The sequence below is a fragment of the Littorina saxatilis genome, linkage group LG2 (assembly GCF_037325665.1).
Source record: "Littorina saxatilis isolate snail1 linkage group LG2, US_GU_Lsax_2.0, whole genome shotgun sequence".
NCBI classification, from domain to species: Eukaryota; Metazoa; Mollusca; class Gastropoda; order Littorinimorpha; family Littorinidae; genus Littorina; species Littorina saxatilis.
The window spans coordinates 89,206,352-89,218,852 of record NC_090246.1 but is presented as its reverse complement, the minus strand read 5'-3'; the positions used below and the strand labels follow the sequence as shown (position 1 = coordinate 89,218,852).

The window sequence follows — 12,501 nt, the reverse complement described above, 5'->3', positions numbered from 1 at the left end:
CGACCAGCAGATCGCAGCCATTTCGGTGCATATCCTACTTTTCACGGCCTATTATTCCAAGTCACACGGGTATTTTGGTGGACATTTTTTATCTATGCCTATACAATTTTGCCAGGAAAGACCCTTTTGTCAATCGTGGGATCTTTAACGTGCACACCCCAATGTAGTGTACACGAAGGGACCTCGGTTTTTCGTCTCATCCGAAAGACTAGCACTTGAACCCACCACCTGGGCTAGGAGAGGGGGGAGAACATTGCTAACGCTACATGTAAGAAGAGCATCCTTCCACTTGGACACACACCAACAATAAAACACCCTGACTGCTTCATGTGGTGCCTTGGCATTTTTTAAAAATAATTATTTTCTTAAAAGACCACTAGTGGCTTTTACAAAATAAATTCCTACAAAAATGTTCACTGAGAACACCCCAGCTGTTGATTTCTGGAATGTGACCAAGTGGAGGGATTGCCTGACCACATGTGAAACCTGGCAAGATCTGAGATGGTTAGCAGGCTTTACAAGGAAAGTTATTCTTCTCCTCTGGACCCAGAGCCCCTAATTATCCCTTCACAGTAGGTCACTCACTAGCTGTCCTATCAAAATAAATTCTAAGATGCTACAAGTATTCAAATGCACCCAGTATCATATATGGTATTCAGACAAAAACGTTTCTGTTTTATTGTGTATAAGAATAGAAAGAGTATCATGACGTATGAGATTAATATAAGTAATAATTTAAAAACAAAATTAGGAGTAATCAGTGTTGACAGTTCTATATATAACTTAGAAAGTAGTACCCCCTGGAGTGAAAAACGTATTAAGGTTTATTTCTTTTTATCCAGGAGGTATGATCACGTAAATATATGTGCTGAGGAGGTAACTGAGTGTAATTTAAAAACTATAATATAATATAAAATAATATAATATAAAAAAAACACTTTTTGTTCGGAAGCAATGAATATATTGTAAATCAAAATGTAATAAGAAACACAAATCTTACTATGTTCTCGGACAGGGCTTATTAGTCATTTCACTGAAACAGTCTAAGACTGAGACTTTAATCACAAACCGTACCAGCTGGTACCCCTTGAATTTTCAGCAGGAGGTATGATTGAACTGCTTTTCTCAGCAAGAGGTATAATATGTAAACATGCTTGATGATGTGGAACACTTGAGTAACATACATGTATTAATTACAAAAATTAAAACTTCCTCAGTGGATCGGCTGCCTCTTCTTCCTCATTTCAAGTTCAAATCTAAAAGTGAACCTAAAAGCTGCCACTCATAGATGACAGCAAAAGCCAGTTAAACCACATCACAAAAAAAGGAATCAACCATAATAAACAGAATGATTTTTATCCTTGAACATTAAGTGCGCTAGCCGACTATGCTATAAACTGATGTAAAAGGGTAAGTGGGGCTGGTCGGTGAATGATTAGACTTGAAACACCAAACAGGAAGCATCCTTGTCGGGGTCAAAAAGGAAAGGAAGCACTTCAATAAAGTGGAATATATTATATATGTTAATGTATTAGACATCTTTTTTTGTAGGATAAAAATATTAGTCTGGGAGCTGAACAACTTGTCACACAGGATGTTTCAGTTTGACTTGCCTTTACAGTTTACAACTGAGAATATATGATATACTTTTGAAAATCTCATACATGTATGTACTCTACTTTTAAATTATGAACAGACCTTTTTTTTTTAAATCAAGGGAGGGAGATGTTACCAACCAGGTCCCTTTATTGACTCTCACAAAAATTAATGACAATGTCATTAGTATTATACATGTAATTGTAATGCAAATACTTGCAAGTGAAAACAATCAAAAGCCAAGTAAACTTTAAAAGATTGACTTTTTTTTATATATATACAGTATCATAACATGCATGCATGTCTCAATATCAACAAACAAAATGTTCATTGGCAAACATTAAAAAAAAATCATCATTGAGTGTTGATCCCAGACAAGTCTGAGGAAAATTAAATAGGTCAACTGAACCTGGATTAAAAATATAAGTCAAAATATCCTGGTTAAAAAAAGAAAAATGTTCTGTCAGACCGCGTTGGATAAAAAAATGTTTTTATCAGTGACCAAAGAACAACCCTGATCAGTGATCCCTGATTATTACTATTAGGCACAAACAAAAAAGAAGTTTGTTTCTGATGACCATGCCAACAAGATTAATGGCGGAGTCACACCAAGACAACGCACGGCCAGCGCACTGAAAATGAATCAAAAATGGAAAATAATGATCAGTGCGTCGTTGTGTGACCGCGGTTTTGTAGAAGCACATTTTTGTGCATGCTCAAAAAATCCCAACGCACACAGCGAATAACAACGAATGCGTAGCGTTGGTTTAGCGCGCTCGACGAACGAGTAACGCATATTGACGCACACCCAGCTAACGACAATGCACTGGCCAAAATCGCAATTTTTCGCGATATTTTCAGTGCGCTTACCCTGCGTCGTCTTGGTGTGACTGCGCCATTTAGGATTGTTTGGGTTTTTTAAACATTTTTTTGATTGAAATTGTTTTATTTTTTTATTTTAACACTAACAGGTGCATGTGGCTTTTTATGACTCAGCTTTTATTAAAGCTGTTTTTAAATCGGCGCAGCACAGAGGTTGTGGCATAGTCTTTTTCTTCCAGATTCAACCCGGCCTGCATCATTAATATCCCAAACAAACAATGTTCACCTTTTGGGGATGAATATTAAAAGTGCACCTTTAAGTTTACTTTGTTTAACTAGTTTGACCCCATCCAGGTGAGTTTACGGCCTTGGAGTTAAAGGTGCAGATTTTTTTGCACCGAGTCACCATTATAAAAAGCCTGGATTCATTAGCTGTTGTGAGTGTGACCAGGTGTACTGTATTGACAAAATTGTACACAAGCAGTATTCTACTTTCTGCATCAGTTCAGTGCAAAAACACTCACAAAGGTTTAAGCATCTAACACAATTAACACACATGCAGTCTTCCTGTTATCCACCACATGTATAGAATAAATGCTCCCTATTGAGGTCTAACGAATGACGTCTCACAACGTGCGTGGTCGTCCTTGGCGGTCAAGAAAGCCGCCGCGATCATTGCGCAGACAATATTTTTTGTGCGCATCACGTGCTCCACATAAATCGGCTGGAAACGAAGCAATTGGGAAACCTGGATTCCTGACAACTATTGCAAGATCCATGTTTTACGGGAGCTGCATCATATTAACTGCAGTGCATCGTAAACTCAACTGACTTGAGTTAATATCCTATTTTCTCTTAATTTCATCTTTTTTGATTTTGATTACCATTCTTCTATTCATGCATTGACGGCGAATCGTCACAAGGAAAAAGTTCGAATCGTCAGCATCAGGTGCGAATCGTCATAGTGATAGGTGCAAATCATCATATGTTGTGAAGTTGTTGAAACTGATTTTACCAAAGTCCAGCTATAGACTTTGCTGTTGTTTTGCGCTGGTCTCTCCCTTTGAGTCCTCTACGGAAGAAGACCTTTTTCGATCGGCATACTGACACTTGCATGCACATAATTGTGCTTCGTCGGCCTGTCATGGGATTTGTGATTGAAGGTGTGTGTGCGCATTGCTTTGTGTGTTTGGGTGAGTGTGTGTGTATTTGATTTCTAACTTGCTATTCGTTTCGTTTTGTATGCATCATGTATAATGGTGTGTACTTTTTAGGTATTTAGGTATCCCACGAACTTCCAACCCGCAATTCGCACATGTATGGATATTGACAGGCTGCCATATCGAGTATGCAATGAGTGAAATATCTGTCAGTGGGCTTACTTATTACATCTGTGGTTGGCAAAGGCGGACAACGCGCCACCATTCCTTTCAAGCGTTTCTCCTTCGGCAGTATTTTTTGTGAAGGCAGTGAGTGGCTACGGAACGCGGATCGTTTCAACTGATGCAGGAAATTGATGCATCTAAAACCAAGAATTTGATGCATCATTTTCACAAACGGATGCATCATTTTCACAAACGGATGCATCATTTTCAAAAACTGATGCATCCGATACGAAAATGATGCATCCAGTTTTAGAAAATGATGCATCATTTTGATGCATTGTCCTTTGTCGCTGCCCTACACGCCACCAGGCGTGAAAGGCAGTAAGTAAGTAAGTTGATGCATCACTTTTGGTTTTGTATGCATGCGAAAGATCATTCATTTCCGGTCTTTCCGTAAGAAATGCCTGAGCACGGAAAAACTTGAAATGACATTTTGACGAATATATATACAGATTGGTTAGATCAAACAAAAATATACGTACAACATACCATTAAATAGGGAACAAGTCAAAGTCACGGCATTATGCATTTTAAGGCATTTGTTTGTTTGTTTGTGGTTTGTCTTTTGTGCACGCGAAGTTTTGACGCCCTTGACATTCGACTCAAACTTTCGTTTTCGGACGTTTTTAACTGACATGGCTGAAGAAGAATCGGTTTTGACTGGTGTTCGGCGAACCTTTTCTTATTGTGCAAATGTTTTGCGAACGGGATCTTACACACAAGAAGCCCTTGAACGGTAAGTAGAGGCTTAGAAATAGTTCGTTTCGCATTCCGGTTCAAATTTTGCTTTTTGCTTGGCATTTTCCGGGAAAACCCGAAAATTCTGATGCATCCAAACGATGCATCAAATTCGTTGTTTTGGATGCATCAATTTCCTGCATCAGTTGATACGATCCGCGTTCCGTAAGTGGCGACTCAGTGCATCTTGGAAAAAAAGTACGAAACGTCATTCTGAAAAGTGCAAAACGTCATAAGTAAAATGTGCGAAAAGACAAAAAAAATGCGAAACGTCATGTCCAAATTGTAGACTAAGTGCGAATCGTCCGAAGTGCGAACCGTCAAAGGTGCGAAACGTCTGGTATTCCCATTGACAATGTGGATTTTGTTTGTTTGTCAATGTTATCCAGATCATATAATTTATTTTAAAGGCTTCACGTACATGTGCAGTGCAAACACACTTTTATTTTACCAGTAGTAGTTGCGTCCACCAACTAAATAAGAGATTGCACTCACTCACTCCTTGCAAGAAGCGTAACTGACTGAGTTTCCACCCCTGAACCTTCTTAATCTTAGTAAGTTCTTTCACCTTAGGTGTACAATGTGACTGCAGTAGGCCAGTGTAAGTGAGTTTTTGTTCTAACATTTATTTGTTGGGTTCACAGGGACAAGGCACTTGCTTCAACGTGGGTAGCTTGTTTAAACATGCTGTACAAACAGTGAAACAGGCATAAGTCATAACTCGTGTTATGATGTGGCCAGGTACTGAAGGAATGAGGGGAATGACTCACAGAGTCACACCAGTGCGCAACTATTTTAGTTTCTGAACAGAAGAGAAGTCAGTAATGCTATGGCTAGATGTACGGTCTTTATGGGTAAGCAATCAATGAGGAAACATACATAACACCCATGGCCCCAAACGCCGACAGATTTATCCCTCCGCAGCTGTGACGGCAAAATATTCATGCAAACTAGATCGTTCAAGAGGCGGACCCACCTTCCCAAATTTTGGTCGGCCATCTGCTTTACGCGCAAAAAATTCTTGCGCAGATTTTCTTTCTTCCACATCTTGACGTCTGTATGTCGCTGAATAGTCCCTTAGGAAGTAATCGTTATCATGACTGGGCCAAACAAACCGGCGATTTCGCCAACGGGCACCCTTGTGCGGCTCGATTCAACACAACTTTGCAGCAGACACTCTTGACAAGGAAGTGGGCACAACTTTCGGAAGTCGTGGTGATCTCAAACATTTACATGTAAATAGCGTGTCTGTTGGCTAACCAAAACTGATTTCGGTCGAGTTCGGTGGTTTCCGCCACATGACAGCCTGGCCTTTTTTCACTGATGAAAATCAACAGGTTTCCAGTCTCCACGGTAATTTCACCAGATGAAATATCACTCCAAATAGAAGTTAACTGATCATATGTTTTTTTCCGAAGCTTATTTTATCAAATACCTGAGTTATTTGACAAACTAACATTTGTTCCAGGGAGATAATAGCTTGTTGCGTAGCTGACTTTAGTGTTACCTCCCTTGGTGACATGTGCTAAAAAGAAAGTAAAGTCGTATCGCGAACACCATCCTTTATGTCTCTTCAACACTTTTTTCGACACAATGCTCAGCGAGTTTGCTCGGCGTGCAAACAATTACACAACCAAGCTGTCATTCGTCCACACCGCCACCAAAGTGCTGTAAAACATGGTCTTCCTCAGTTGTTCTCAGATGTGATTCACGCACACAACTTCTCAAAGTGGTAAGGCTTGTGCTTGAAAGTTCGGGGAGACCAAACACTTCATGATTTGTGTGTGCTTTCTTTTTGCAGTGGTGACTGATTATTGTCTTTTTCCAGCTTAGAGAATAAACATTAACTCTCAACTGATTTTGCTAAGGAGAACATGACTGGAGCACTCTGGAAATTGTAAATCCAAGGTCAAATATATATATATGTAATTAATATACAAGATACAAGATATTTATTCACCAATTTTGCAAAAGGATTTCATCTTGGCACGGCACGGTAAAAATAAAATAAAAACCAACCAGACACATATGCAGACACACATCACCATGCATGCATACATACGTACATTACACTGTCATGCACACACAGACACAACTCACACACACACACACACACACACACACACACACACACACACACAATTATTTACATTCTCACACATAACCAGCCACATATCTACATCACAAATTCACATCGTCGCCTTGTAAGGGTAAAAAACCATATCAGTTTAAAAGGGGTGCCAGTAATATCAATACAACATTAGTGAATACTAGAACAATACCTAAAATTTATAATCCATTTAAAAGTAAGTAGTACACGTAATTATTATCATTTAGTCAGATCATCACATAAAATTATATAATCATGATCTAGCCAGTTAGACAGTTTAAAACAACAGTATTAACAGACTATCACAGATCTACTCAAGCACCTGAACTTAGAGTCGCATTGCACAAAACTACTACCATCACAGAACTACTCCAGCACCTAAAAAATAAGGACCATTCCACATTGCACATAAACAAGTGAAGAGTATGTGGCTCCTCACATATTTATAGTAGACAATTTTTATGTTTGATTTGATTTTTTTTAAATTTTGTAATGAATGCTCAGACATACTCCTGCTGTTTAAACTTGATCGAGCTTTCAAACATTAGTTAGAATCTCAGCATCAGAAATCATATTAAGTATAACTGTCACATTTACAGGTTTTTCAGACAGAGAAGATTTGCATCAAGTGGCCCTCCAAATAAGGTTTGTACTTTTTTTTAAGTATTTTTTTATACATACATGTACAATGATACATATGTAAATAAATTAAGTGATTGAATATATAAAAGCTACAACTCATTGTGTTTGAATTTATGCTTATAGTAGAATTTCAACTTATCAGTATGAAGTTTTGTCTTTGGTATTGAAAAGTCTTAGATGTTCTATCTTTTCATTCCTGTTACATGTATAATTAACCCAGTGTTCCCCATCATATAAAACTGAAGGGATAGTACCACCTGATGCCCAAATCATGTTATAGTAGTTGAGTAAAAAGTATGCTTATTAACAAGTTTTCTTCTTCTTCTTCTCCTTCTGCTTTCGTGAGCTACGATTCCCACTCGTTGGCATGAGTGAGCTTTTACGTGTATGGCCGTTTTCCCCCGGGAAGCCATTTACTGATTAAGCCAGTAATACTGCGATTCTAGGGATAAGACATTTTTATCTTGGAGGTAATGCTATGATCATCTTAACATTCCTGCTTTCGGAGGCATGGAAGCTGAAGCTGGCCTGCTTTTGATTCCATTATCACTGAGGTGAGTGTAAAGCAAACGGTGACAAAAGTGTCTTTGGAGTATTAGTAGGAGTAATGAATAGTTGAAGAACATTTGAAAGTGGTATTTTCCTCATTTTGCTTGAACGATTTGTATTTCTTTATTGAATTTGAACACTGTGTGAGTGGTCTGGAATGGTATTATTGGTCAGTAACAGTTTAAGTTTGTACCTCTTGAATTTTTGACAGGAATTTTGAATACCTATTGTTTTTGTCATTAAAAGGTATGCGCAATACCTTTAAATATTTTGGGGATGTAGTGTGTGGTAATAACCAAAGCTCTTGTAGTGTGCTGGTTTAAACTGTGTTGGTGGCTGATATGTGCTTATGTAACTTGCACATGTCCTCTGTGTTTTGTTTTGTAATTTTAACTTTCGTTTTTGTTTGTTTGTTGTTGTAATTTTTACTTTTTGTTTGTTTTGTCAACAGTATTCTGTAGACCTGTCACAGTTCCCTGTGGAGAACATTCGCAATTTCAGCATCATCGCTCATGTTGATCATGGCAAGAGCACCCTGGCTGACCGGCTGCTGGAAATCACAGGTACATGTATATTTGCACAAGTCTGTATGATCAGTAGCAGCAATTTGAAAATTGGGTTTTTATAGGCCGTGGAAGTGTTACACCCTTTCAAAACAGTGAATAGTGAATTTTGATGAGCGTATTTTCACAAGATTAGGACATATGAAGTGGAAACTGCATAACATGCACATCGGCCCTTATCCACTGTGACATCCTGATCGCTTGTCTCCACTGATTAGCGATGTGTGTTTGCTTCACTCAGTGTTTTCAAGGGATGCAACTCTTCCACAGCCAGTTAAAAAAAACAAACGACAGAGTTAATTCAGAACATCGTCTGTAGGTCTGTGTATGAATCAGACACTGTGTCATGGTGTAAATAAATCCCTGCGCCTTGAATATTTGCGCAATATAAATTGCATAAAATAAAAATAAAATAAAAAAAATAAATCCCTGCGCTTAGAACTGTACCCACGGAATACGCGCGATATAAGCCTCATATTGATTGATTGATTGATGGTGTATGTTATGAATAAACGCTGTGGTTGCAGCAGGTCTTTGATGAAGTACCACACCATGAAGGCAAAGAAAACTGTTGTGATTGTAGTTTGGTGTTTCAGGAACCATTCCCAAGGTGCCACAGAACCAGCAGGTGTTGGACAGACTACAGGTGGAGAGAGAGAGGGGCATCACAGTGAAGGCACAGACTGCGTCCCTTATCCACACACACAATGGACAGTCCTACCTGCTCAACCTCATCGACACACCTGTAAGTCTCTTGATTGTGTGTGTGTGTGTGTGTGTGTGTGTGTGTGTGTGTGTGTGTGTGTGTGTGTGTGTGTGTGTGTGTGTGTGTGTTAGACTGACAGAGACGGAGAGAGACAGAATCCATGAAGCTTTACAGTTCACTGAACTAAGAAAATAGACAGACATAATGATAAATAAGGATTGATTTCATATGACTTGTTTCAGGGTCATGTTGACTTCCACTACGAGGTGTCTCGGTCCTTGGCAGCATGCCAGGGAGTTCTACTGTTGGTGGATGCAAACCAGGTTGGTAACACTTAACTATTCTGTGCATTGTGTAAGACTGTGATCACACAAGATGCTCTCTGCATAGACAGAAATATGGTACAGTGGAACCCCCCTTTTAAGATCTCCAAAAATGTGAAAAATTTGACTCTTAAAATGGAGGTAAATTTACAGGGGTTATGAACAGAACATTTGAAAAAATAAGGTCTGACAAGAGAGGAAGTCTTGAATTGGGGAGTCTTAAAAGGGACATTCCACTATACAAGCTCAAGGTCTAGTGACTTTACCATAGAAAATGAAATGCAGATCTATTTAAGATTTGAAAAAGAAAATACAAAGTGCTGCTTTTTCTGATATTTTTTGTTTAAACAGCTGCATTGGGTCTTCAGTATTGGTGCCTTAACATATTTTGTTGCATTGATTGTTTTCAGGGAGTCCAGGCACAGACAGTGGCAAATTTCACCCTGGCTCTGGAATCTGACCTGGCCATCGTGCCTGTGATCAACAAGATTGACCTGAAGGCTGCTCAGCCAGAGGTGGTCGCCCACCAGATGAACAGCATCTTTGGAATCAGCACAGATGAGATTCTCAAGGTGTATGTGTGTGATTGCGCATTGTGTGTGTACATTTGTCTGTGTAAATTTGTCCGTATGTATGACGGTGTGTGTGTGTGTGTGTGTGTGTGTGTGTGTGTGTGTGTGTGTGTGTGTGTGTGTGTGTGTGTGTGTGTGTGTGTGTGTGTGTGTGTGTAAGTGAGACTGTGCCAAAAGGTCAGGTGTCATGTCTACTGTCCCGAATGACACACGATTGCTGACATTTCACCATTGCCAACAGAATAAACAAATAAGAAATAGGTTGAAAATGAATGTGAAAACTGACTTTAATTGTTGATCAGTATTTTCTATACCACTAACAAATAATCTACTTGCACATAGCTGTTTGGCAAATGTATGTTGCATGGGACACACTGACATGAAAGTGGAAGATGTTTTTCCCTCTAGAGAAACTACATATCAAGTTACACTTTTTGTGCTCTTCCATTCCAGTTGGCAATCAATTGTTAACGCATGTTATTAGAAAAAATAGAACGAAAACAGATTAGATAGAATGAAAAATGTACTGGTGATGTCATTTAGGACATACTGACATGAAAACGTCACCTTTTGGCACAGTCTCGTGTGTGTGTGAACACTTTTTAAATTTGACTTCTACAGTGACAAGTCACATGAAAGATGCAAGAGCTTATTAACCTTTGAAACACTGAACTATTGATTGCAAGGCGAATGAGAATGTGTACTTGCTCTGACTAAATATCATAAGCTTCAGTATTTGAACATTTGTTAGAGGAAATGAGCAAGGTTTTATTTCATCAAAATTTTGTTATAGCAGTCACTGAGGAAAGCAGCTGAGAATAGTTAACTTTTTCTTTGTATTTGTTGGTAAGGCTCAATTTTCTGGTGTTTCCAGATCTCTGCTAAGAAGGGAACTGGTGTGTGGGATATTCTGACAGCTGTCATCGAAAGAATACCTCCGTAAGTTTTGTTTTGGATGGGCGCTGTGGCGGGGTGGTAAGACATCGGCCTCTTGGTCAGAAGGTCGTTAGTTCGAATCACGGTCGCGGCCGCCTGGTGGGTTAAGGGTGGAGATTTTTCCGATCTCCCAGGTCAACGTATGTGCAGACCTGCTAGTGACTTAACCCCCTTCGTGTCTACACGCAAGCACAAGACCAAGTGCGCACGGAAAAAATCTTGTAATCCATGTCAGAGTTCGGTGGGTTATAGAAACACGAAAATATCCTGCTCGATTCCTCCGAAAGCGGCGAATGGCTGCCTAAATGGCGCGGTAAAAACGGTCATACACGTAAAATTCCACTCGTGCAAAAAACACGAGTGTACGTGGGAGTTTCAGCCCACGAACGCAGAAGACAGAAGAAGTTTTGTTTTCAGACTTAAATATTTCTATAAAAATATATATATATTTGACATTCAGAGAAATTATACAGTAAACCATTTTGGATAGTACACCATTAGAAGGTATGTTCATAGATAAGAACTCTTCAGACCAAGAATAAAAACTGTGTGTCCTTTGAAGGTACAATACGATGCTGAAAAATTGAAAGTGTTACCATGTTCCAATCTTTTAGCTGTATGTCATAGTTACATCTTAAGAATGAATTAAAAGAAGTTTGCTGCGCTGCATATCATTAGTCTTTAGCAATCACACTTTTTCAGTCCCAAAGCCGACGCGTCCCAGCCAATGAAAGCCTTGCTGTTTGATTCGTGGTACGACCAGTACCGCGGTGTAATCGCGAACATTGCAGTCGGTGATGGAGTGATCACGAAAGGTCAGTATATGTTGGCAGCAATTAGTGCTATGTGACGACTCAAGTGAAAGTGAATTTTTAGATAAAACATAAGAATAAAATAACTGTGGACAGAAGTTATGATGGTTTGACAAAATGTTTCATATCATAAACTGGCTCATGTGAGCTTGGCTGATGGACATGCAGGCAGACCACTGTATACTACTTTTATTTGACAAGAGAACATAATGGTGGGACAGTCCAGACTTGAACATCTGAATAAGGTTGTAACAATACCATATAAAGATAGGGTTAGGGTTATACATGTAGTTGTAATAAAACCAAATAACTAGTCTTTTGAACTTTGCAAGAAATTGCAGAAAGTATTGATTTTAGAAGTTTAAAAGATAATTAACTTTATTTGTTGTCAGGTGAAAAGGTGGTGTGCATGAGCAGCAAGAAAGTGTACGAGGTTCACGAAATTGGCTTCATGCATCCAACCCCACTAGCTGTTGAGGCTCTGTAAGTATTGCCAAGTGTACGAGGTTCACGAAATTGGCTTCATGCATCCAACCCCACTAGCTGTTGAGGCTCTGTAAGTATTGCCAAGTGTACGAGGTTCACGAAATTGGCTTCATGCATCCAACCCCACTAGCTGTTGAGGCTCTGTAAGTATTGCCAAGTGTATGAGGTTCACGAAATTGGCTTCATGCATCCAACCCCACTAGCTGTTGAGGCTCTGTAAGTATTGCCAAGTGTACGAGGTTCATGAAATTGGCTTCATGC

The 12,501-nt window shown here is 39.2% G+C and overlaps 2 protein-coding genes across 7 annotated transcripts in view; one reads left to right on the top strand and one right to left on the bottom strand.

The window, feature by feature from the left end:
- LOC138960086 (rho GTPase-activating protein 17-like) overlaps positions 1-5,936 on the bottom strand; it is a 56,630-nt gene extending 50,694 nt beyond the window's left edge. For all 5 annotated transcript variants that reach the window (XM_070331816.1, XM_070331815.1, XM_070331817.1 and 2 more), the window contains exon 1: positions 5,518-5,936. In XM_070331816.1, coding sequence (XP_070187917.1) covers positions 5,518-5,588 — 71 coding nt within the window. In that variant the 5' untranslated portion in view covers positions 5,589-5,936. The remainder of the gene's footprint in view (positions 1-5,517) is intronic.
- A 111-nt stretch (positions 5,937-6,047) lies between these two features.
- Positions 6,048-12,501, top strand: part of LOC138960087 (translation factor Guf1, mitochondrial-like) — a 29,332-nt gene continuing 22,878 nt past the window's right edge. Inside the window, exons 1-9 of one of the 2 annotated variants that reach the window (XM_070331822.1) lie at positions 6,048-6,273; positions 7,251-7,296; positions 8,294-8,405; positions 9,002-9,150; positions 9,354-9,434; positions 9,845-10,006; positions 10,881-10,945; positions 11,645-11,757; positions 12,147-12,187. In XM_070331822.1, coding sequence (XP_070187923.1) covers positions 6,107-6,273; positions 7,251-7,296; positions 8,294-8,405; positions 9,002-9,150; positions 9,354-9,434; positions 9,845-10,006; positions 10,881-10,945; positions 11,645-11,757; positions 12,147-12,187 — 936 coding nt within the window. In that variant the 5' untranslated portion in view covers positions 6,048-6,106. Of the gene's footprint in view, positions 6,274-7,250; positions 7,297-8,293; positions 8,406-9,001; positions 9,151-9,353; positions 9,435-9,844; positions 10,007-10,880; positions 10,946-11,644; positions 11,758-12,146; positions 12,238-12,501 lie in introns of both variants that reach the window. The other variant, XM_070331821.1, reaches the window with a different exon arrangement.